This window comes from Leopardus geoffroyi, chromosome C3, assembly GCF_018350155.1.
Source record: "Leopardus geoffroyi isolate Oge1 chromosome C3, O.geoffroyi_Oge1_pat1.0, whole genome shotgun sequence".
Lineage (NCBI taxonomy): Eukaryota > Metazoa > Chordata > Mammalia > Carnivora > Felidae > Leopardus > Leopardus geoffroyi.
In genome coordinates this window covers 123649928-123677362 of record NC_059338.1, presented here as the reverse complement: position 1 = coordinate 123677362, position 27435 = coordinate 123649928, and the positions used below count along the sequence as shown (strand labels likewise).

Below are 27435 nucleotides of genomic sequence, written 5' to 3'. Positions count from 1 at the left end.
TTGTTGCAGTCTGGGCAATCTTTTCAACTCTTTGCTCTGCTCTTCCTTAACTCCCAGACGGCCGGGCGGCGCCTGACCGGACAGCCACGTCCTACTCCAGTGGCCTCCCCGCCCTAACCGCGCGGAGGGGCGGGGCCCAGCCAGCTGCCAGGAAATGCCCAGGAGTGTGTGTCACCTGCCCCCGACGGCTTGTTGACTCCCTGGGAGCGCTGCCTTTCGGTTTCTGGGCCCCCGAGACCAGAGGACGATCTCGCTCACCTGTTCCCCGGGCGCGGCCCCGGGCGCTCCTGAGACTCTCCCGGGACTCCTCGCCCCTCAGATCCACAGCCATGAGCAAGTTGGGCAAATTCTTTAAAGGGGGAGGCTCTTCTAAGAGCCGAGCTGCTCCCAGCCCCCAGGAGGCCCTGGCCCGACTTCGGGAGACAGAGGAGATGCTGAGCAAGAAACAAGAGTACCTGGAAAATCGAATCCAGAGAGAACTCGCCCTGGCCAAGAAGCACGGCACGCAGAATAAGCGAGGTAGGCTTGGGATCTGGCCGCAGACGTGAGCTGTCCCCCTTCTGTCCCCAGCCCTTTCCTTGGGGGAAAATCTGCCCACAGCACCCGTATCCCAGGAGGCCAGATTTGCTCCCACAGCCTTTCTAGGAACTGGTATTGACCCCCCCCCCCCCCAGGGCCAAAACTGGAGTGAGCTGAGCCAGGCATAATCCTAGATAGCAAAATGTTAGATAGTCCCAATCAAGATGAACAGTATTTTAATGCAATATTTTAAAAGTTCAGAATTAATGCAAAAACCTCATGATGAACAAAATATCAAAAATCTTAAATAAAGACTATTGGTATTGTTGATTTCTTTTTCTTTTTGCCTCTGGCTCTTATGTCGTCCTATAAAGCACTTTTTTATTTAACATTCTTTTTTTAGAAATGTAATGTTTTGTCCATCATGAATTTTTTGTATTGATTTTGATTTTTAAAAACATTGCATTAAAATATTATTTATCTTGATTACTAACTTTGGTACCCTTTAAATTTTACTCCTGTTCTGACTTACCCTAGTCCAGCCCTGCAGACTTCAAATATCAGGTTTTCTGCTGTGTGTTTATAAATATGGAATCATACATTTTAAGTTGCATGGAAATCTCTAGTGGATTATTTTCTGGTATGTTCTGGTTTACCTGGCTCCTCAGCCATTGAAAAGTTTAGTTGGCTGCTGTGCAGTTGAGACATTACTTTTAAAAAAAAGCAGGGAATTAAATATTATATTTCTTATTACTGGTTTTTACCACACAAGGGACTTTGAACCAGTAATGATTCTTGGTGCTCCTGTCACACCTTGAACCCTTGTTATTGTCCAGAGTTAATTGGTTTCTTCAGTGTACTGCTCTCTTTATAGAGAATAGACCTAAACAGCACATATATAAAAGCCCAGGGAGAAGCTGAAGTGATTTGGTGTGGTAACACTAGACATGGAAGTGGTCTTGTAATGGCCACCTCAGAAACAGAAGCGGTAATACAGAACTGTGTCCACCACCTAACCCTGAACTTGTGTCCGCAAGTCAGGCTTCTTTAGTCATAACAAAGCCTTGGGAAGATTTACTTAGCCCTGAATGATGCTGCCATTGTTTAATGCAGGAAAGGAATAATGTCTTCTGGAGTTGACCTTGAAAAACTCTGCTGCTTCCCATAAAAATGTGCCTGATACATTTGTGTCCACTTATTACCAACGATAAAACGGCCAAGTTTCATTTTTCTCTGCTACTGCATATAACTTTCGTCTACATTATAGCCTGCTTTAGAGTTAAATGCTGGTTTCTATTTTTACTTTATGTCTGAAAATACTTTGGGAAGCTATTAAATGGCAATTTCTAAAGAGAATACCATGCCATTATGGCTTGCTAAAAAGTCATTGGTAGTTCTGTTTCTCTGCTCTTCCTCTTCAGTTTGATGTGCACTCTGAAATTTGCATAACGTCTGTCAAGGGATGTCTTTCTGTCCGTCATCCTTTTGGGTCTGTATATCGCTTTATCGACAGTGGTTGCTCAGTAAATACTGGTTTAAAAAATCTTAAAAATCGAACATCTGCTCTTAAGAAGTGGTGAAAATGTAGGTTTTGCTTTCAGAAGATAAAAAATGTAAGATAATATAGGTTTTATTGATTTTTTGTCAGAAATGGTCTCCAATTGGTAATGCACTGAAGTGCATTACAGGTTGACTATTATATAAAGACCCACCCCCAAAATTAAAGACAACATTAATTAAGAGCATCAATCTAACTTTCTTAAATCAGAGAAGTTACAGATGCAAGTATCATGTGCAAATAATCAATTGGGGTTTGAAAATTCACTTATTCTTTGTCATTTATCCTTGGAAACTTCACTGGTGTTAGCCCACACCTGATTTTACAGTGATTCTGAGAGTAGAAACAGGGTAGTTAGCATGAGTTCTTCTGTACTCTAAACTATGGAAAGAATTCACAGGCCTCTGTATCAGAAACCCTGTCAATATCAGCATCTTCCAAATAAACCAGGTAGCTTCATATACACAATAGTTTCTGTTTTCCATTAGCTACCAAGAAATATTTTCACACACATAGTGTAATCAGGCCCAATATAATTAGTACAAAATGGACCTTGTGCTATATAAGGCTGTATATAATACAGGGCTGTATATTGTGGTATAAGAGCTGTAGTTTACATTATAATCTGAGTGATATAATGTATGTGCAGTAAAGTTTTACTTCTAGACATGGCTGGTCAGCTAGCATTGTATCAGAAAGAACCACACTCCTAGCGACTACAAATTCTTCAGTAATCTATTTCTCTACAACAGAAGCTTTGCCAGCATTCTGAATGTCAAAAGTGGGTTTTATGGGTAAAATGAGTAACTTTTAAATTAGCGCAATGAATGTTAGAAATGAGATCTCATTGGGGAAATTATAGATATCCTAAATATGTGGATTGAATAAAATAGTTTGAGACACTTCCTTGCTTCCCATTCTAAGAACAGGTGATAAGAATCTTCTAGAGGTATAACTAACTTAGAATGCTACCTGAGGCTTGATCTCAGATCAGTGCCATGTCAAGTCCTTGGATCACGTGTTGGGGCGCCCGGGTGGCTCAGCTGGTTAAGCGTCCGACTTCCGCTCAGGTCATGATCTTGCAGTCTGTGGGTTCCAGCCCCGCGTCAGGCTCTGTGCTGACAGTGTGGAGCCTGGAGGCTGCTTCGGATTCTGTGCCTCCCTCTCTCTCTGCCCCTCCCCTGCTCATGCTCTGCCTCTCTCTGTCTCAAAAATAAAAATAAATAAATAAATAAATAAATAAATAAATAAATAAATAACATAAAAAAAAAAAGTCTTTGGATCACGTGTATTTCTGCCTGAGCACACCTCCCACAGGGCACAGCACCTTACTAGGGGATGTTACTGCCTTCTGGGAGCCTTTCATACAAGGTATATTGGAGGCCCTGAAGAGACATACACTTGGGACTTCACTGAACTCATGGAATCCTGAGTTTTTGCCTGCTTGCGGTGTATGTTTGTTTATGCAGCATTTAGTCTGAAACTTGCTCTCACTGTATCTTATGCCAAGGTTGTGCAGGCATAGCTAATTCTTCTCACCTCAAACTTCTTTGGTAGTTACCATAATCTACCAAAAAGAACCTGAATGTGCACCCCCAAATTGTTTTCGCAACACCCATGATATTCAAGGCCCTGTTGATCTTTAAGATTAACACTTGGAGCAAGATTTATAATTTGGTTGAAATTTTAGGTCTGAGGGGTGCTTGGGTGGCTCAGATGGTTAAGCATCCAACCCTTTATTTCGACTCAGGTCATGCTCTCACAGTTTGTGAGTTTGAGCCCCACATCGGGCTCTGTGCTATGTCAGTACAGAGCCTACTTGGAATCCTTTCTACCTCTCTCTCTGCCCCTATCCCGCTCATTCTCTCTCTCCCCCCACCCCTCTCTCAAAATAAATAAATAAACTTAAAAAAATAAAAATAAAAATAAATTTTAGGAGGTCTGAGATTACTTGATGTAGCTTATGTAGATTACCCCTGCTTCATAGCTGGTAATCTCCTTTATGGAAAAGCAAACTTTTTACATACCACTAACTTTTATTCTTTTTTATTTTCTTTCTTTAAAGTTTATTTATGTATTTTGAGAGAGAGAGAGAGAGAGAGAGAGCGTGAGAGCTTGAGCAGGGGAGGGGCAGAGCGAGAGGGAGAGAGAGAATCCCAAGCAGTCTCCATGCTATCAGCACAGAGCCCCACTTAGGGCTGGATCCCACCAACCAAAAGATCAAGAGTTGTACGCTCACCCAGCTGAGCCACCCAGGTGCCTCAATTTTTCTGTTTTGAGCCCTATCATCTGGAGCAGTTTTTATTTATTTATTTTTTTTATGAAATTTATTGTCAAATTGGTTTCCATACAACACCCAGTGCTCATCCCAAAAGATGCCCTCTTCAATGCCCATCACCTACCCTCGCCTCCCTCCCACCCCCCATCAACCCTCAGTTTGTTCTCAGTTTTTAAGAGTCTCTTATGCTTTGGCTCTCTCCCACTCTAACCTCTTTTTTTTTTTTTTTTTCTTCCCCTCCCCCATGGGTTTCTATTAAGTTTCTCAGGATCCACATAAGAGTGAAAACATATGGTATCTGTCTTTCTCTGTATGGCTTATTTCACTTAGCATCACACTCTCCAGTTGGAGCAGTTTTTAATGTTAAGTCACCCTGATGCCCAGGTCCCACACCCATAGATTCTGATATAATTGAATAGAGTGGGGCTCAGTCATCAATATTTTTAAAAGTGCCTGGCTTAAGGATGAGTAAGTTAAATCTATAGTAATGTTAATGAGTTAGAAATACAAGGTCCTTTCGTCTTGAATGCTTCCTGTTTTCACATGATGGCATCTATATGGGCATCTATGACACTGATAGTATTTGTGTGCTTCACTGGGATAACCAGGGGCTAACAGCTTGGGGACTCTTGACGCCCCAGGCTATGGCCTCTGTAGCTGAAGGAATCTGTATCTCAGCATACTGCAACTGCCTTCCTGCCACACTGGTCTGGTGGAACACTTTAGGGGTCGATATTCTTTTTTTTTTTTTTTTTTTTAACGTTTATTTATTTTTTTTATTTTGGGGGGTACAGAGAGAGAGAATCCCAAGCAGGCTCTGTGCTGTCAGCATACAGCCTGATGCAGGGCTCCATCCCATGAGGGGTCACTACTCTAACCTCCCTTATGAGGTCTCTTAGAAAATAATATCCCTAAGAGATGGCCATAGTCATAATGTGCTTAAATGTAAGGTCATGATCCAGTTTTTACACATTTGATAGAGAGTAACTTATTGTCTTAGTTAGGAGTTCGGCTTCAAAGCAGACCAACCTGGGTTTGATTCCTAGCTCTGCCTTGCCACTTAGACACTGTGTGACTTTACACCATTTACGAGGCCTGTCTATCGATGGCAAGGATAAGATTGATGTTCACGGTTGTGAGGATAAATGACATTATTGTGTAAAGTCCTTAATTCAGTGCTCTATAAGTATCAGTCATTGTGATAACAGTAGCATTTTTTTTTTTTTTTAAGCTGAAATTGGCTTCCTGCTAAGGTCTACTTACTGCCTCAAATTTTGTCTTCTGGAATAACTTCGAATAAATCTACTCCATCTGCCTTGTGAAGACCTTTCATGTATTTGAGGACATTAGCCATTTCTCTGTGTCTCCTGTTCCTCAACTTCACCTTCCTCAGTCACTTCCTCAGTCACCCTTTACTGTGCTGAGGTTTGCTAACCAGGGCCGGGTCTAGGGTGACCTTGAGAGTGAGTGCCCCCTTAAATTTGTACCCTAAGTGCCTTTCATTTCTCTCCCCCCAGCCTGGCTCTGTTGCTCACCTTGTCCCAAGCTGAGCAGGAACTTCAAATATATAATTATGTGGAGAGATACGGATCCAGTCTGGGATTATCCCCAGGCCTCAGGCTGTGGGAAGTGGGCAGGTAGAGATGAAAGGTGGAGACTAGGAAGGAGCAAATTTGGCCACAATCCCTCCTCAGTATCATTACACATGATTCCAGGGAAACTTGGCTCTGAGGCCATTCTACCTCTTCATCGGGTATCTGTTTGGTGAATGAGACCCTACGGCAGAGAGCCTTTTATTTGAGTGAGCCAGCGCACTTTGAAGCCTGTACTGTTTTTTGCCAAGGATGAATTTGCTTCCAGAGTCATGACTGAGACTTGGTCTTCCTTGGAGTTGGGGTGCATGCACGATCCCACTGGTTTGGCCCAGTGTATGAACCTCCTGGGGCTCTTGAGTTTGCTTTTTATTATATAGTTGTCATGGAGCTGAATTCTGCAATCTCAGACACGAGGGACCAGAAGGACTTCTGTATAAAAAGAATCACATCTGTGTCAGCTGTGTGTCAGCTTTTTTTGCCAAAGTAGTGAGGGCAAGAGCATGCATGGCTCACGTAATACGAGACTGATACAGAATGCAGGGCCCTGATGGATGGGAGCTCCCTTGGGAGATATTACTTACCTTGTGACCTCCTTTCTTAAGAGAGTTTCTCAAAATGTGGCCCTCAGATCAACTACGTGAGGATTCTTTGAGGATGTTTGTTAAAATGTAGACTCACAAGGACCCCCTCAAAATTCACATTTAGTACGTCGAGTGTAGTGTCCAGAAAGCTGAACTTTGAACAGATAACTCAATGATTCTGATGCCGACTACAGCTTGGGAACATAGGACGTGTTTATTGTTCGATGAGCTGCTAAGCTGGAAGCCTCTATTCTCTACTCTGTTTTCTTCCCTCACCATTCCTCCTGTTTCTTCCTTCCTCCTCCATCACTCTGAGACCCAGACGAGAAATTTCTCCCCACCTCCCTCCTGTTGACTGCTGAAGAAACATTTCCAAAGCTTTGACAGATCCTCATTCGCCATCTGAATTCGTTTTCTTTAGGGAAGTGCATACTACTCCATAATCCTTTTGAAGGGTCTCAGAGTTCTCTAATATTCAAATTACAACCAAGCACCATCATAAAGTGTTCTGCATTCCTCTGATTATTTGATACTTTGTACCATACCCTGTGTATTCTGGCACCAGAAAAAGAAAGAGTTTTATTCCTGGGGCATTCAGCACCCACATGGGGGTCAGGTCTTCTTCTCCAGTCAACTGCTCTTCTCTCTTCTGGCAAACATAGATCAATGGAAATGTGACCCTTCCTCCATTTTCACCCCCAGTTTCTCTCCCACCTCAGGAGCTCCTCCTGGGCTTTCATTCCATGGTGGAGGAAACTAAAACATCTGAACCAGCCCTGGAAGCCTATTCACTGAAGTTGTGGTATTAAAACTTCTCACTTTCGTACTACCTGCCTTCCCCCCTCTGAGCCCTGGCAGGGATCCTAGTGGACCTACACCCTTATTCACACACTTAGGTACCGAGTGGCAGAATGCCCTGGGCTTTTTATCTCCTTTGTTCTGTTAATACTGCCTCAGTTTGCATATGCTTTTTCACAGGTAGATCAGTTGCTTCTCCCCAGTGGATTCAGAGTTAAAAGCCCTAGCCAGATTTACCCTCTCCCCATTTAAATCAATGTGTTAAGCTTGCATTCAGTATTTTATATTTATTTGTTACATATCATCTTATTTTCAATTAAGTCTTAAAATTCTAATTTTATTGTCTTATATGTGAGCTATTTCTTTTAGTTGAACTGGTTGCAAATTTGATCAGTAGGCTTTTTTTTTTTTTTCCTCCCTGACAAAGACTTTGTTAAAATATATTGAATAAGACAGAACCCAAGGACAGAGCCTCATGGCATGCCTCTAAAGATTTCATTCCAGGATACCTCTGCATTACAGTAACAATGTTTCATCTAAGATTGGGCTAAGGCATGATTACCAATTTGACAGATCAACGCTCAATGAATTCGGTTATTTATCTAGCTATAAATATACCTGATCTACATTTTTAGCCCATATCATCTTTTTTCTCCATTTTTTTCTCTTTCCCCTAAGAATGCTTCAGTATACTTTGTGGGTTCTATTCCCGAAACCAAACTATATGCATATACCCTGCTTCACAAATGCCCATTTATGAACTGATAGCTTCATCAGATTTACCTGGAGAGCTTTTTTTTTTTTTTTTTTTTTTATTTAAAATTTTTTTTTTTTTTTCAACGTTTATTTATTTTTGGGACAGAGAGAGACAGAGCATGAACGGGGGAGGGGCAGAGAGAGAGGGAGACACAGAATCGGAAACAGGCTCCAGGCTCTGAGCCATCAGCCCAGAGCCTGACGCGGGGCTCGAACTCACGGACCGCGAGATCGTGACCTGGCTGAAGTCGGACGCTTAACCGACTGCGCCACCCAGGCGCCCCACCTGGAGAGCTTTTTAAAATGCCACATCAGGAGATTCTGTTTCAAGAAATCTGGGATAAGTTTAGGATTGTGATATTCAAGGCTTTCTGGTTGATTTTGATGTGCATAATGTTAGAAGGCTAGTGGGTGGTCTATGATTTTTCCTTGAGTCAGCATCTAGTCACCCAAAGAAAACAAGCCAATGAGATTACTTTGGTATTTTTCATCTTTGGGAGCTCATATTGGCTTCTAGTTATCATTGTCTTCTTTTCTAATCTCTCAGAAACTGGAGTGTAGGGTGTTTCTCTTCTAGAATCATTCTTTCAAGGTTCCGTGGCACAGATGTTGACAGTTTGCTGATGTGTTGTAGCTACTTCTCGTAGGGTAATTGGTACCATTTCTTGTGTTGTGTAACTACATCTATTTTTTCCCCCTTTGTGAACTTGGAGCAGCATTATATATTCTGGAATAGTCATTTTTATTATTATTCTCCAGGCACAGAGCCTGTTTGGATTCTCTCTCTCTCTCTCTCTCTGCCCTTCCCCCACTGTCAGGTATGCATTCTCTCTCTCTCAAAATAAATAACTAAATAAATAATATTAAAAATAATAAAATAAATAAAAACTTAAAAAAATAAAATTGAATGTTAGCCATCTGGCTTAAATGAAATAAAGTTTATACTTTTATGTTTGTCTTTCATATAAATTTAGAGGAATATAATTATGCAACCAAATACTGAACACTTTTGATATTTCATTCTCTATTTAAACATGAATTTCTGTTGAATCTCTTTGGTTCTTTCACGTAGTGCGATATGCTACATATCTGTTACAGGTGTGTCTTATTTGCTTTAGCAGTTACATTGTTCAAAAGGCCTTTCTCAGTGAGCAGTGCTAATTCCATGACCAATTTTTTTAAATTTGAAGGTCTTTTGTTTTTAAAATTTTTAAGTGTTTATTCGTTTTTGAGAGAGAAAGAGACAGAGTGTGAGCAGGGGAGGGGCAGAGAGAGGCAGACACAGAATCCGAAGCAGGCTCCAGGCTCTGAGCTGTCAGCACAGAGCTCAACGCGGGGCTTGAACTAACAAACCACGAGATCGTGACCTGAGTCGAAGGCAGCCGCTTAACTGACTGAGCCACCCAGGCATGCCCCCCATGACCATTTGTTGCCATATATTTAGTACATGTAAGTGAAAGTGAATATAGCCTTGGAGTTCGAACAAAGATATTATCCTAATTAAAATTTATACTTTGTTCACTGCAGCAAGAAAAAATGCTATTATTATGTTAAACCAATTTATACATATTAAAGATCACATATGTAAGAGCCTTTGGTTTATCTTTTTGTAAGCAATTTGAAAAATTGATTTATGTAAACTATCTTCCTTTGTTGAGCATCGTTCTCCCACTTACACTTGAAAAGTTAAAGAATAGCGCAGCTCATCACCAATTGCAAGGTAAACCTATTCATAAAGAATTTCAAATAGAAATAGTGATCTTAAGGATAGGAGCTATATGTTTTTCAAGATGTGTTGATCTTAGGATCCCAAGGGAATAATCATAGAATCCTAGACAGTGAGAGCTGAAAGGCACTATACAGATACAGTTTGTTGGTCCTCAGGAGCACCTGCAAATCACGGACACAGTAGTAGGAAATACTGGCACATCATGTGGGCAAGGAATATGCCACAAGTAAACTATGTTATACATATACATACACATATTCATACACAAATACATACATGTAAATATAAACACCTGTGCACACATGTACACATGTATATACAGATATATGCACGTCTGTATACATGTATACATATATACACATGCAATATAGAATTTCATCTATAGGTACATGTGCTTATCCTGTAGAATTAATCATAATCAGCTATTTCTGAGTTTTTCTGTTTAATATTTGCTGGTTTCATATTCATACTGTTTTCCCTACATTCTAGGCAATAGCAAGCTCATAGAGGTTACCAGTGCACGACGTTACTAATAATACTAGTGGCAGGTAGAAAACTCATCCACTCAATTAGTTATATATTCTGCTGGGTCAAACAGTAACTGGGTTTTTACAAGGAATATCAAGTACATTTTAATTACTACATTGGTATGTTGTTCCAATAGCAGGTTAATTTGACTTGCTTGGCAGTTGACCTCTGAAGCAATTAATTATAAGAAATAAGAATTTCAGTGGATATTCAAAATGAGTCTGCTGCAAGCATTTCTTCCTTTTTTTGACAACTCAAGGCTGATAGCACTTTTTGGACATGACCTTTCACTCTCAGATTTAAGAATCTCTTGTGTAACGTTCTGGCGGTAAGAACTGCTTCATCTCCAAAAGAAGCTGTGAGCTTTTTAGAAAGAGGAGAGTAGCATCATTTCTGTTGGAAAATAACTTTAATATCCTTTGCCCATTTCCTATCTTTCTGGAGATGGAAGAGGGCACTAATTATCCACTTTCTAATCTTTTATACTTTATAATATTAATCACCATTTCTCTTTTTTTATATATAAAATTCATTCCAACATTACTGGCTTGCTTACAGCAGTATCCCACTTCCAAATGTCCTTTCGTCAGCTTATGTCCTGATGACATTTACTATTGGTGAGACCTCTGAAAATATGGAGGTTGCTTATAAGACCCAGCTTATGTGGCAAGCCGGTGTGATTTGCTCTATTTTGGGGTTTATAGATTCTGGCTTCTAATATATCTCTGCCAGAAACTTCACATGGTTTAGTAGGAGATTTGCATCAGGAAGAAGGTTGGGGGCTAGGAGGAATCCTTTGTGTGACACTTTATCATTCATGTGCCTTCCTGACTAGTGTGGGTGATTATAAGTGTAGACTGTTACCCTGGCTTCATCTACATCGCCTCCTTTCGGATGTCTGACCTCACCCTCCAGGGAGAGTGTGTACATTTCTCTGCGCATCCACTGTACCTTGTACATGTCTCTTGTCATTCTCCCTCTATGTCTCCTCTGCTACCTGAAATGTAACTTACACATGTTAGTATCTGTGGTCACAATTTCTGTAAGATAGTGGGTGTTTAATAAATGCTTGTTCACTGATGAATAGCTGTTTGAATGCCCACTTCATATCTGCATCCTTTGAGATTATAGCCTCATTTCTTTTCCCTGCAGTGTCGTAGATCTACAGTATATACTTGTGGAGCGGCTGAAATGAGTGGACAAAGAATATTTTTTTAAACTGAAGAAGGCCAGGGAAATTCATAATGGGGCAATCCTGGCCAAATGAACCTTAGAATTTTCTAGTATTCTCCCAGCTACTTTCTATCTAACCTGTGACTTTGAACAGAAACATTTTGCTTTTATTCCATTTGTACTTATCAGGATGCTTATTCAGACTGTGTTTTTCAAGAACTAAAACAAGGTGACATAAATAGAAAGTATTATTTAATTAATGAAATGATTTGTATGTGAGTAAGAACAGGGCTTACTTTAAAGTTTCTCAAATAAAACAACATGATTATGATACTTCCTAGTTAAAAGCAAAAGAGGACATGACCAATTATGTGTGATATGTATCTCTTTTTTTCTTTCCAAGATTTTATTTACATTCAAGTTAGTTAACATATAGTGTGGTATTGTTTGCAGGAGTAGAGTTTAGTGATTCATCACTTACAAACAACACCCAGTGCTCATCACAAGTGCCCTCCTTAATGCCCATCACCCATTCAGCCCATTCCCCCACCCACCCCACCCCCCAGCAATCCTCAGTTTGTTCTCTATATTTAAGAGTCTCTTATGGTTTGCTTCCATCTCTGTTATTTTATTTTCCCTTCCCTTCCCCTTTGTTCATATACTTTGTTTCTTAAATTCCATATATGAGTGAAATCATATGGTATTTGTCTTTCTCTGATGGAGCCTTTCTCTGATTTGTCTTTCTCTGAGTGTATTGCAACACTCCACATTGTTGCAAATGGCAAGATTTCATTCTTTTTGATTGCCGAGCAATATTCCATTGTATATATATTCCGCATCCTCTTTATCCATTCATCAGTTGATGGATATTTGGGCTTTTCCCATAGTTTGGCTAGTGTCAATAGCACTGCGGTAAACATTGGGGTGTGTGCCCTCTGACACACGCACTATTAGCACAGTTGCTGGGTCATAGGGTGGTTCTATCTTTAACTTTTGGAGGAACCTCCACACTGTTCTCCAGAGTGGCCACACCAGTTTGCATTCCCACCAGCAGTGTAAGAAGGTTCCCCTTTCTCTACATCCTCGCCAACACCTGTTGTTTCCTGAGTTATTAATTTTAGGTAGCCATTCTGACAGGTGTGAGGTGGTATTTCTTTGTGGTTTTGATTTGTATTTCCCTGATGATGAGTGATGCTGAGCAGTTTTTCATGTGTCTGTTAGCCATTTTGTATGTTTTCTTTGGAGAAGTGTCTGATCATGTCTTCTGCCCATTTCTTAACTGGATTATTTATTTTTTGGGTGTTGAGTTTGATAAGTTCTTAATAGATTTTGGATATTAGCCTTTCATCTGATATGACATGTATATCTTCAGCACTCTCTGGGATTTCTCTTCCAAGCCCCGTCTTTTAGGCCTTCTCTAAAGACCATCCATTCCTGGTAGAGAGAAGAGCTGTCAGAATGCAGCTTCATATTTCACAAACAGTTTTGTCTATAGTCACTGGATATGATGGTTTCTATAATGTTCTTCCTTTTTTGCAAACTAGTGGATTAGCGATGCACACATTTGTGCACTCCGAATGAGTGAAGAACAGACTGACCTTTACAACCACGACGCCCTGTACATTATACGAACAAAGAAACTGTAACTTTTTTCTGTTTTTAGTTGCTTTTCATAGATGACTGGAAGCCTTCCTCCTCTGGCAAAGTAGTAGTTGAGTAAAGTTGCTTAAGGCTAGTGGAATTTTGGTTCAAGTGAGTAATTCTTAAATTTCAGCCGCAGTCCTCAATGGGCTGTAGTAACTCTTGCCGTGTCTCCCAGCAGCAGAATATACGGGTCACGGTTCTGTAGCTCCATTGCTGAAGGAACGTCACTGTTAAGTGAAGAGACAAAACTCCTGGCTGTCTCTCCACTGCAAAGGAATATAGTAGATCCCTTTGTTTTAGAAAGAATGTTATACAGGTTTCACCAGCTGCTTAAAAGCACATACAGGAGTTGGAAGATTGAATTGCACCTTCTATACCGGTTAAATTACATGGCTCTAAAAACGTCCTTCTTTGCCAAATCAGGAGCAAAGTTTAATTTGCAGTATTTGTTCCATGTCTTTAAAAATATGCAGCTGTTTTTTTCCCCAAATCATGTGTTAGAAAACAAAATCAAAGCCTGTCTAACTCATGGTGGGTCTGAGGCATCATCATTTCCTGTGCAAGCTCACGGGGAGACTCCTCACATACACTTCTTGGCTTTTGGAACATAAGCCTCTTGTCTTAGTGTTTGGGAGAAGCGTACCGTGCCAGGCAGAAGTCACAGCAAGTGTCAGGCGTCCTGGGGCCAGATCCAGCCATGCAGAAATCACTGGGTTTGCTCACACAAGGTGTTTGGAAAAATGTGAATCAGCTTTTAAATTTGGAGGATTTTGCATGCAAATCCAGATTTCTTGCTTCTTTTGAGTTTGTGGAAGGCTGGGCATGGTCACGGTGGACTGGAGCTCAGCAGTGTGGCTTCTAGTAAGGTTTATGCTCTGCTGGTCACCAGAGTCCCTGCTTCTTGCTGTTGACTCCCTGATGCAGGGGCCAGGGTCCACTGACATTTATTATCGCTCTTGTACTATTTTATTTTATCATATAGACTAATATTCCTCTATCTTTTTCTCTCTCACAGGTGAGAAAACAAAAAAGGCCTTTCTCCATAACCTCTCTCTGCTTCACTTAACTTTCATTACCTGCTTGGGTCCCTCTGAGATTAGAACACTGGTGTAGGCCAATCTGTAGTGTGTGGTATGGGAATTAAAGTATAGGTTGAGATCTGAACTCTTAGTGAATTTTCAAATTTTTTCCCGAGTATTTTGAAGGTCAGAAGCCATATGTTAACATAGGCATTTAAAATTGTGTCCAAGCCAGAACTCATTATTATTAACAACAACCATTTGCAAAGTTGGGCATTATACCATGTGGCTCCCACCATATGGTTCTGACAATCCTGTGAAGGAGATGACGATTGTGAAGCTCCCTTGTATTTAGTAATCACTCATGATGTGTCAGGCACTGCACTAAATACTCTGTATATGTTATTTCATTTAATCCTTCACCACTGAATGAGTTATATCTTCATTTTCCAATAAGCAACTTATGTTGCACATACGTCACATAGGTATGGATAGATGGAGCCTAGGTTTGAAAGTAGGCAACTTGACTCCAGTGCACAATGTTCTATTGTCATCTACATATTATTGTTGTTACTATTATTATTACCCAAGTAGGGAACATCACTTAAGAGTTAAGTCACACACCAAGGTTATTATGCACAGTTATTAATTGGTAGAGTAGTATTAAAATGTAACTCTAGTGACTCCAAAGTCTCATCCTTTATATCAAATTGCATTTTTTTTTATTTTCAGAAAGTATTCTAAAATTAATTCTAACTAGGAAACACAGTGCATTTTTTAATAGAGAACTTTAAATTTTTTCTTAAAAAGAAAAAAAAAAGGAAAATGCTTTTGGGCCGATGGATACCAGTTATATTCCAAATAAGTATAGACACTGAACCAGCCCAACAAGATAGGGAGGAGACATACTTGGAACATTCCATTTCTGGGTATGTTGGGTAGAGATGTGTATTTGAAGTTTAGCTTCCTAAGATTTTCTGATATTTCTAAGATTTTTTTTTTTAATTTTTTTTTCAATGTTTATTTATTTTTGGGACAGAGAGAGACAGAGCAAGAACAGGGGAGGGGCAGAGAGAGAGGGAGATACAGAATCAGAAACAGGCTCCAGGCTCTGAGCCATCAGCCCAGAGCCCGACGCGGGGCTCGAACTCACGGACCGCGAGATCGTGACCTGGCTGAAGTCGGACGCTTAACCGACTGTGCCACCCAGGCGCCCCCTAAGATTTTTAAATGTATTCTAGTATTATGTTCTGGTTATGGTGAGTTATGGCAAAAAAGCCAGGGAACTTCTTCCTCATTGGTCTCAGAAATAAGATACACAATTGCATAAATTAATGAATGTTATATATTGCTATTAGTAATGATAATATGTAATTTCTAAGTGTCTACCTTGCATAGGCACTATATGAGGTGTTTTCCATAAATTATCCCTAATTCTTAAGACAATCACCTAGCATCATGGGGATTATATCCCCATTTGCAGAACAGCAAACTGAAGCTCAAAGAAAGCAAGTGTGTTACCCAGACGTATGTATCTATGGAAGAAGAAGTCACACTCTGGCCTTGAAGGCCATACTTTTTCTATTATGCCATGCTGTCATTATACCGTGTGCACAAAATTGTCAAGTTTATTTCTTTAATATTCATTCATTTTATCTACTGTAAAGTAGGTCAATAATAGTACCTACTCTTGGAGTTTTTGTGAGTTAATGGCATAATTCACACAAAGCACTTAGCAGCAGTTTGGCATGTAACAAATACTCAAAGTTAGTTTTTGTTATGTATTTTATTGACCATGGGCCAGGAACTGGGGAAACAGGAGAATAGGATGCTACATCTTTCTTCAAAGGGCTTATGACTGGTGTAGTGGAAGTGGGGTAGAAAAGGTCTTACAAATAATTATAATGCAGTGTGATACATGTAGAAGTAGAAATGGATCCACACGCAGTGTTAGTACGGAGCACCAACTGGTAATTCTCCCCATGTTGGGGGGAAAACTTTCACACAGCTCTGGTCATTAATGTGATGAGCCTCTGTACAGGGTGATATTGTGTAATATCATAGAAAGGTCTGTATGCCAGGTAATTTTTTAAAAATTGTTTTAGTTCTTTCCTAAAGGACAGGTTAAACAAATAAAAACTCTTTCATGAATGAAGTGTAAGCACTGTTCAGCAGGGACTTGAATTGTGATGTTGCACCTGGAGAGGGAAGCAGAGCACAGCCTGATAACCCTGGACCTCCACGGTGGGCAGGGAGGCGTGGGGAAGAAAATGACCACTTACCAGGCAAATATAGAACAATGTTCCACACCTAAAATAAAGCCTTTCTTTGTCAAGCCTGTCTACTTGCTCCCTCCCATGGAAGGAAACCTGCCTGATGGCATACCACACCCACTTCTTTTGCAGAGCTTTGGGCAGCCTTGCCTTTCAAGAGAGAGGCCTCACAGGAAAACACATTTATGTAACTACAAGAGGCCCAGCTATTTATACTAACTATTCTAGTCTTTCATTTATAAATATGAGCTTTTAACACAGACTCAGAAGAAATTCAGTGAAAGATAATTGCAAGAAAGAGAAGGGTTAAGATAAGCAAAGCAAACAACCAAACTCAAGAAAAAAGAGAGGATGTAGGAAATAAGATATGTTAACACAAAACTTGTTTTGGTATCTTCAGGGAGATTCAAGAGGCTATTGAATTATAAGACAAGGATGGGCTGCCATAAAAATGAGTAGCTAGAAGAAAAAAATTCTTACAAGTTAAAAAGCATAATTAAAAATAAATAAACAAAAGGGTAAAATGTAGAATAAATCTAGCTGAAGACTAATTGGTAATCCAGAATATAAAGTTACGTAATTCTCCTAGAACATAGAACAAAAAGAGATAAACTAACAGATTGAAGGATAGAGCCAAGGAATCCCACATCCATCATATAGAGATTTCAAAAGAGAGAAAACAGAATGGTTTGGTGAAAGAAGTATTAAAAAAAAAAAATTTAAAGCATATAGTTTCCCCAACTGAAGGAAGACTTAATTCTTCAGAATAAAAAAAACCCCACTGAATGCTTAGTTGGGAGAAGCAAAAAATAAAAGGCACATGCTTACACCTAGGCTGGTGAAATTTCATAACTCTAAGGTAAGAAAGTAAATCTTAAACATTTCCAAAGAGGAAATAAGCTAGCAAATTTTCTACAAAGGGATACAAATAATATTGTCATCTAACTTTTCAAATATTGATTACCTAATGACAATGGAATAGTCAGAATTTTTCAAATATTTTGAACTGAGAGTTCTATAAAAAATCCAAACTATTATTCAAGTTTGAAACAAAATGAAGACGTTTTCAAGCCTATAGGTATTTAGAGAATTCATATCTATGCACCTTTCTGGAAAAAAAAATACCTTTAAGATTTATTCTAGTAAAGTACAAATACTCCATGAAAGGATGATGTAGGATACAAGAGGCAATAGTAAGGAATTAAGCCAGCAAATTCTATAGTTTATTGTAAACTGTTGAAATTGTGTCTGTCAAACTTAATGCAATTGTTAAGAATTAAGTTTCCTTCAGAATTGAAAGGATAGTAAAACAACCAGTAATCATCTGTAACTAATAAAACTGAAGATTATTTCAATCAAACATTGGAAGGTCTGGGGTGAGCAATGAATCTTATTTGGGAACAATAAATTATAAATTTTGATTAATTTTCAACATAGAAAACTTAATTGTATGTGTATAGTTTAATTTTTTAAAATTTTATTTATTTTTGGGAGAGAGAGAGAGAGAGAGAGAGAATATGAGTGGAGAAGGGGCAGAGAGAGAGGGAGACAGAGGATCTGAAGCAGGCTCCAAGCTGTCAGCACAGAGACAGATGTGGGGCTTGAACCCATGAACCTCGAGATCATGACCTGAGTTGAAGTCAAACACTCAATCGACTGAGCCACCGAGGTGCCCTGTATGTGTATATTTTAAATATAAGAGCATACTTAGGGGAATACATTTAGTATATATAATGGTCTAACAAATTAAAAGGGGGAAATGAACAAAAAAAATTGATCAATATACATAAAGAAAAGATAGCAAAAAGTAAACAAAAATATAACAGAAAACACAAAAAAGATGATAATAGAAAGACCATATTAGATACCAGTTATCACAATAAATAAACATGAGTTAAAATCTTATATTAAAAAAGACTATATAGAGGGTGGGTGATGGGTATTGAGGAGGGCACCTTTTGGGATGAGCACTGGGTGTTGTATGGAAACCAATTTGACAATAAATTTCACATAATAAAAATAAAATAAAATAAAATAAAATAAAATAAAATAAAATAAAACACTAAAAAAAATAAAAATAAAAATAAATAAAAGGAAATACAGAGGAAAAAAAAAAAGACTATATGAATGGTTGAAAACAGTCACACAAACTACATATCCAAGTATATGCTATTTGTAATAGGTATACCAAAAAAGAGCAAATAGAAAACAATTATGAAATATAGGTCCCCATAAAATTATTACAGGCAAATTGTAACAAAAGGAAAGCTGAAACATTAATATAAAGCAAAATGGAATTTAGAGCAAAGAGGTTTAAATGGGACAGACAGTAATATTTTACACTGATAGCCAGTAAAATCTAGCAAACTATAATGACTATGAGTCTTTGTGTACCAAACAAAAAGCATAGAGTAAGCAAACTAAATCTGTTGGAATTAAAGGAATGAATTGACGAAAACAGAGTTAGAAGAGAGCCTTCTCTTAAAAATCTCTGTGGCAATAACTTACATGCTTTACTCTGAAACCATAAAGCTACTTGAATTCTTTTGTCAGTTCCATTTAATTATCTTTATATTAACATCCTTCTGCTTCTCTTTTCCTGCACGTTCCCTAAATGGCTTATCAAAGCTCATATTTTAGGGTCTTATTTTAGGGAGGGTGCCATAGTCAAAACTTCATTAAGTTTTGTGATTTTGTGATTTTCAAATGAAGTGGGTATTTTGTTTAAGAGCTGATGGGAGGGTGTTTGGATATTTTTCTGAAGGCAACATTTCTTTCTCTCACCAGCTTGCTACTAATTCTTGAATTTGACTCTAGCAGTGTTGATTTCATGGGTGCTTATGGTTAGATGTAACCTTGCTGACAGCTCATAATTATTTTAGACCAAGACATGAAGCTCATCAACCTAGGTTTGGGTTCCAGCTGCCACTCACCATCTACCTTCAAGAAAGTCACATAACTTCTCTGGATCTCAATTAGTTTGTCTTTAAAATAAGGAAATCAGGCTAGAATAGACAGTTATTAAGATTCTTTTCTTCCTCTAAAGTTTTGTTTTTCTACTGCATGATTTTTATTCATTTTTTTCCATATTAGCAAAATACTTTTATTAATTTATAATGATAAAAGAAGGAAAATAAAATTTCTTTTTGGTTTATACCAGAGTTAAGGGAAGTAGAAGAATAAGGGAATTAATAGGATTTTTATTTACTTTGATGACAATAAAAAGCTAACAATTCCAACTGTTTGCCATGAAACTTATCATAGCTCCCCAAAACATATAAAGGATCATACTTTCAAAATCTATAAAAGATATTTTTATCCATCTTTTCCCTAAAACTCTATACTGATAGAAACACTGCTGTGATATATTTTATGAAATATGAAAACTGACTTTTCATCCTCTTACACTTGCCAGATCTTTGGAAGAAAAGAATAACAAGATGTTTGATGAGTAGTAGTTGTTGCAGGTGATTGAAAGGGCAGATGTTAGTGTTTCTCAGCTTTATTTGGCACCCTCATTGTCTGTAGGGATTGACAATGCTGAGTCTATGGTTGGTGTTGGGCAGATGTCTCTTGAGTTTGTGGCTTGGGCTTTCTGCTGATAAATGTGGCTTCTCCCTTATTTAGCTGCATTACAGGCACTAAAGAGAAAGAAGAGGTTTGAGAAGCAGCTCACTCAGATTGATGGCACACTTTCCACCATTGAGTTCCAGAGAGAAGCCCTGGAAAACTCACACACCAACACCGAGGTGTTAAGAAACATGGGCTTTGCGGCAAAAGCGATGAAAGCAGTTCATGAAAACATGTGAGTGAATTTGGTCTCCCTCCAAGTCATAAATTCCCTCAATGTTGGGAAGAGCCTTTGGAATTATGTGATGATTTTGGCAGGAATGGAGTTACTCATTTCAGGCTTTTTGACATGTTGGAATGGAACGCCCCCTTGGAGAAAGATTAGAAGTTAGAGTAGGGAAAAAAAAAAAAAGACCATGAAAAAATGAAGACGTTCACTTTGCTCTTAATGTTTCCAAGTTGCCTCAATATTGTCTGACACTCCACTTGTAAATGCTTTCACACAGCAGTTGTTTTTTTGTTGTTGTTGTTTATTTATTTTGAAAGAGACAGAAAGTGTGTGAGCGAGGGAGAGGCAGAAAGAGAGGGAGACAGAATTCTAAGCAGGCTCCACGCACAGAGCCCGATGGGGGGCTCGGACCCACCAAACCTTAAGATCATGACTTGAGCCAAAACCAAGAGTCAGACACTTAACCAACTGAGCCACCCAGGCACCCCCATGCTGTTGTTTTAAAAAGGCCTAAATGTCAACACCTGTGAGAGTGTTAGACTTACTGAACAGTGGTTGTCAAACCCAGAAAACTACAAAAGAGAACACAGATGGCCAGGATCCTTGAAGAAGGGTAGGGATTGAGCCTTTTTGTTTTTAACCACATTCTCCAGGTGATTCTGATACTAACCAGTGTTTGAGAAATATTGACCTAGAATAATAGCTTTGAGCATGAATTTGAAGTTAGATTTGCTGAGTTATATTTAATCCCAGTTTCATTGCCAACTGTCCTTGAGTAAATTACTTTGCTTCTCCCTGATTCAATTTCTTTAGCTGTAAATTGGAGATCATAATAGTACTTACCTCATGTAGTTATTGTGAGATTCAATGAGATACTAGATACAATGCACTTAGCATAGTTTCTGGCACAAAGTAAGCACTTAGTACCAATATTCATAGTGGTAGTGGGGCTGGTGATAATTTGCTTTACATTCACGCTGGGAAATCAGTGACTGAGACCTGATTCTTTCCTGAGATTAGATATGACAGTGAGGTCTAGGTCAAAGATGTATGAGAGCAAAAATGCCTGAAGGATGTAGAGAAGTGTCTGTGGATGGGAAAAATGGGAGAGGGGGAGGCTGGGGTCAGTGAAGACATCTTTGCTAACATTTTCTTGCCTTGATAATTCATTGATAATCAGCTGTCATTTTGATAGCTTCAGAAAGATCACTAGAGTCACTGTCAGAGTCAAAAATCTATCATTGCTGTAAAGCTGGGTGCTAAACTGTAGTACAGAATCACGGCCTCTCTCTCCAGGTAGCTGAGCAGCAGTATGCCACTGTATTCCTTTGGAGTAAAGTTCAACCTCAGGCCCAAACTTCAGTTGTGCCTTTCTCATACTCCTTTTTATAAATAGGCTCACTGTATATTTGTTATAATGATAATAATTGGAAATGAGGGGTGATAGGAGGATGCTAAAAGAAAACTTTTTAATGTAAAAATACTTGTCTTCCCATATGTAGAGTCTGGAAAACTTGCACAATATTTATTCCACTGGGAGTCAAAATTTCAGTGTTTGCTTAATAATGAGGTAAATTGTCACTTCTCTGGTATTCAATCAGTTTGCCCTAGTTTCAGAGTTGGAGGAATGATTCAGAGACAGAATGGTAGTGAAGCAGTTCAGATCCTGGCCTTCAGACACTGCCTGCTTAGGCTGGTGGTTAGAGGCCGGTGGGGTTCAGGTGCCGGAAGCTGTCTTCAAAGCAGCTGTCCGTTGTGGGCCTGTGGCTACCTGGATTCCTGTGCTGAGGTTGAGGATTCTTCTGAGAGCTTCGGAGGCCTCATCCTGCTCTCATTAGTATTCTCCCTGGGCATCAGCAGCCCTGGGAAAGCTCTCAGGGAGTCAGGATCTCAGAGCCACTAAGCATTCTAGAAGATCTCTAGTTCCAGAGTTTAGCTTCTCTAAAAGGCTGCTGTCGGATAGTTACTGGTGAGAGTTGCCACAGCTTATCTTGGTCATGGTGGTCCTTGGTGGTCCATGGCACCATTTCCTGCTGAACTGATACATGGCAGCATATATTAAATTCTACATATGTTCTACCAGACAAAATTTCAAAATGCATCGACAAATGTTGTTATAGTCTCTAGTGAGTCCCAAATGTAATGGCCATTTATCAAATATTTAAAATATATGTGTGTATGCAGGTTTATTAATTTTCACGAAATGCAAGTTGTTTTTAAAGTTGATAAATGCTATCACCAGAAATTTTTATTATCTTACTGAAATAACTAAGAGTTCACATTGACTCATTTTTCATATGGGATTATAGCTGAATTCATTTTATTATTATTTTTATTTTAGAGAGAGAGAGAGAGTGTGTGTGTATAAGCGGGGAAGAGGGGCAGAGAGGTAGAGAGAGAGAGAAAGAGAGAGAGAGAGAGAGAGAGAGAGAGAGAGAGAGAGAGAGAGAGAATCTTAAGCAGCCTCCACACTCAGTGTGGTCCCAATGCGGGGCTTGATCTCACAAACCTGGGATCACGACCTGAGCCAAAATCAAGAGTCGGATGCTCAACTGACTGAACCACCCAGGTGCCCCCGAATTCATAATTTTAAGGTAAAATTCTAAAATATTTAGCGGTGCCTGGGTGGCTCAGTTGGTTAAACATCTGACTCTTGATTTCAGCTCCGATCATGATCTTATGGCTCGTGAGTTTGAGGCCCACATCGGCCTCTGCCCTGACAGCAGAGAGCCTGCTTGGGATTCTCTCTCTTCCTCTCTCTCTCTGCCCTTCCCTGGCTCGCATCTTCTCTCTCTCTCTCTCTCAAAATAAATAAACAAACATTTAAAAGAAAAGAAAAGAAAATATTTCAACAACATATTATTTCCCAGGGATCTGAACAAAATAGATGATTTGATGCAAGAAATCACAGAGCAGCAGGATATTGCCCAAGAAATCTCAGAAGCCTTTTCTCAACGGGCTGGATTTGGTGATGACTTTGATGAGGTAGGTAACACAGTGTAAAGAATGGAGTATTGTGGGTACTAAAAAGGATAGCTTCCTCTCATATATAGCAGGTGGGTTTTCATAAATATTTTCTTAAACATCACTAAAGAATAAGTGATATTTGTTAGTGATGTGCTTCTCACAAGGGGGGAATGAAAGTGTTGGTAGCTCTGGTTTAAAAGAAAGATTAATATAGTCTAGCAAACCACCCCCTAATTAAGTTTTCAGCTATTAAGGAAAGGCAGTATGTGATTATGTAAAGTTAGTGACTTTTAATGGTTGAAGCCTAAATAGCACCATTACAAGGAATCAAGTGCTCGCACATCTGGGCAAAGCAAAGCACACTGTGTCGCTCTGCAAGGAACAGACGTATCATGCTCTGTAGTTGTTAAATTAGAGATTAGTCTGCCTCTGTTTATTACTCAGGCCATGAAACAAAATAAGTGTGGAGTGGCATTATTAACACACACATTCCATTTAGATTAATCAGTCCAATAATAGAGACTATAATTATAATGGTGGTGTCTGCACTGTGAATTTCAATTGTTCTACTCAAAGCACACGTAAGTAGGACTAGTATATGTTTTGAAATGTTTCCAGTTGTCTGATTAGTATGAGAAAGAATCTGACTTCCTGACTTTCTACTAAGTAAGATGTGGTTCCATGGAGGCCTAGGAAATGAGAACTGAGTGTTACCAACTTCTAAAAATAGCATAGACCACCATATGTGGAATTTACGAAACAAAACAAACAAAATAAAAAAAGAGACCAAAAAAGTCAGGCTCTTAAATATAGAAAACAAACTGGTGGTTGCCATAGGGGAGGTAGATGAGAGGATGGGTGAAATAGTGATGGGGATTGAAGAGTACTCTTATCATGGTGAGCACTGGGTAATGTATAGAATTGTTGAATCACTATATTGTACACCTGATATTAATATAATACTGTGGGTTAATTATACTGGAGTTAAAAAATATGCCTCCCCCCACCAAAATGGTGTAGATGAGTGGTTAGAAACTTCGGCTTTCAGGCCAAATCCTTCCCATAGGCTTTTTGTATGGCACGTGAGCTAAGGATATCACATGTTTGAAGGACTGCAGAAAATAACAGTAGTAACAATAGAAACAAAGAAGACTATGCAACAGAGACTGTATGTGGCCAGCAAACCTAAAATACTGCTATCTGGCCCGTTAAAGAAAGGTTGCCTACCCCTGGTTAGCCCAATAAGCACTTATTGAGTGCATTATGATATGGTGGAAAGGACTCTGGGCTCATAAGGACATCTGGGTTCTGCCATTTGTTACTAAACTTTGTGTAAGCCCCTTCACTTTTCTGACCCTTAGTTTTCTCATCTATAAAATGAAAATTACTGGATTGCTAGATTATCTCTGAAGTTTCTTAATTCTAAAATTATTTTATCAGTGGATGAGTGTTTGGTATTCAAAGGCTGTAAACGATGGAGGAGATGATTATTCTGTCATCATACTTATTAAAGAAAATATCAATATCTTCTTTGTACTGTTGATAGTTCTCAAGCGCTATTGACAATTCTGGGCACACCTTCAATGTGGAATAGTGTGTTCTGCCATTACTATATTTACTATATTTGTTCCTAGTTGTTTTGTGAGCAAAAATAGGCCTCAGAGTATTCATTCTGTAAGCCCTTTATTCATATAGCTTGTGGGAAACCAGAAAGCTCACAAGTACACTGACCATACTATTTCACATGGTCTGTTGACATACACTTTCATGATTTATTTCCTTTTCATGAGGTAGATTTACCAGTGGTTAATCATTAGGCTTGCTGCGTATCTGATATACATTGACTTGGTCAAATGTTGTGGTTGGCTTAAGTACCTCCTGTCTTGGCCCGTAGTATTGTTACTCTCATTTTAATACGAGATGGTGATTTATTTATGTATCTTTCTCCCACATTCAATAATGAACTTCTTAAATGTAGGGACTGTTGATTCAACTTTGCATCCCCAGCATTGAGTTCAATACCTGACCATGAGTGAGCTCTCAATAAATTTGTTCAATGATGAATGAATGGATAAATGAAGACTCTCCTTGGCCAAATAAACATAAGAGTGTCTTAGGTCATTTCTGATGGTGACAACCTCAGAATTCAAATGATGACAAATTTAGTTTTGACTCTCAAGCTCTCTCAGTGGGGATTGGACTCTACCTGAGTATTCATGGAGCCAGTTATATCTGAACTACCATAGTCACATCTGCTATAAGGTGACTTATGCTGCTAAAGTCTCAAACTAGTCTTGCCTCTCTAAGGTTCTTAGGACAGAGAATAGTTTAGGATTAAGCCAGATTCTCTGAGACTATAGCTAAAAGAAAGAAGTAGAGTGTACCTACCTTGAGGTGCAGTTTTCTTTACCCAAACACACAGCATGATTTATATTGGCTTTGGTAATCTAACAAAGACACCATAGTATCTTTGATTCTTTTTACTTTCTGTACATTATGGCTCTGCTATACCTGTTGTTATGTTTTCAAAAGCATTAGCCCAGATGGAAGTACTTATTTCCTCCAATTAAAGTTTTACAGATTCTTACTTTTTTACAATAGGAAAGATACAGTGGAAAAAATGACAGGCAAGGTGCAAATTTCCTAGAAACTGTGGAAGTTATAAATTCAGTTAACACAAATTACTTGAATAACTGTTTACTGAAGTATTATAAGATTAACTACAACAAATTTGCACAAACCAAAATATTCATTTTTTAATCATTGCTCAGTGTTGCAAAAAAAGACTTAGTCTTAAAATAAATATTCCGTTTCACTGGGTTCTCACATATCAATTGGGTAGCAGATGTTCTTATTATTGTGTTTGAGGAAACCCACTTCTTGAAACGTTAACTTCATAATTCTTTCTTTCTCCTATGTTCAGGATGAGTTGATGGCAGAACTTGAAGAACTGGAGCAGGAAGAATTAAATAAGAAGATGACAAATATCCACCTTCCAAATGTGCCTTCTTCCTCCCTCCCCGCACAGCCGGCTAGAATGCCGAGTCGAACGTCAGGCATGTCTTCTGCTGCACATCGATCCCGAGCAGGTCTGTTGCACACCTCAACTACCTACAGTCAGATACTTGCCTAAAATAATTACCCAGGTCCATCCCTTTTAACACTTACTTTTTACTTCATAGATGTATAACTTTTAATACCTGTATTCATACCTGTTTTCTCTGGTGAAAGTGGGAATGTCGCCGCTTACTAATTTTTATCTATTTTATGTTCCAGCATCTTCCAGGAGGGCAGAAGAAGAGGATGATGATATCAAACAATTGGCAGCTTGGGCTACTTAAACTACAGTGGAATTTGTTGACATCTAAATTAATGAACTGTACATTAGACACACAAAAAACATGTTTTTGCAATGTTTAGAAGTTAACAAAGACCTTGTTTTATATTTACACTGGATGAGTAATTGTCTTTTAAGGCTTGTAGGTAAAAGTTACAAAGAATCTCATGTAGACATAGAATCAGGGATGGGAAGAGGCTTCCTGGTAGCATCTCAGAGGATCTTTCCATGCTGATGGGAGGGGGCATTCTATCTTGTTCACCCCTGTATTTCTAGTCCTGGCACATACTTGGTGCCCTCTCTACACTTGTTGAAAGAAAACGGAATTCTATGTACGCGTAAAAATGTATAACAGTTTATAGGCCATGTAAGAGTGATGCGTTGAGGATAATAGCTAGAGAAAGTATCTTTCTTTTCTACATGAAGCAAGTTTGCTATGTGTATCCATGTTAGAACGTATCTACCACATGGTAAATGCAAATACACCATGTCTCTTGTGGAAGAGACTTCACGTAGAGAAGTCTTATGTGAGTCTATACATAGTTTCACTTCAGTTTCACAGTTTAAATCTTAAAAGAGCTTTAATTGACATTTATTATGCCAATTAAGCTTGGAATGGAGCAATGGATGCATTTCCCAAAATGTTTGAAAGCACTAACAGCTTACACTGCTGAGCGAGAATCTCCGGGGTGTAATTTAGCCACTTAGGAAGCCACGTTAACACTCCCAGGCCATTATGACGCTGTTGTGGCTTCTGCGTGCGAAATGTGTGAATGTTCATTCTTTCCTATTTTGTGCTCTCTTGTATGTTTATTTACAATTTATGGCACATTCCTTGTATATACATAAACATAAAGGCAATTAAAAGTATATCATGAATA

At 38.9% G+C, this 27435-nt stretch overlaps 1 protein-coding gene across 1 annotated transcript; it reads left to right on the top strand.

Annotated features, from left to right (window-relative positions):
• Window positions 1-79: 79 nt before the first annotated feature.
• CHMP4C (charged multivesicular body protein 4C) lies at window positions 80-27435 on the top strand. Its single transcript, XM_045454743.1, has 5 exons — window positions 80-519; window positions 20079-20256; window positions 23121-23235; window positions 26141-26306; window positions 26494-27435. The coding sequence occupies exons 1-5, from the start codon at window positions 330-332 to the stop codon at window positions 26556-26558; spliced, it is 714 nt and encodes a 237-aa protein (XP_045310699.1). The 5' UTR covers window positions 80-329; the 3' UTR covers window positions 26559-27435.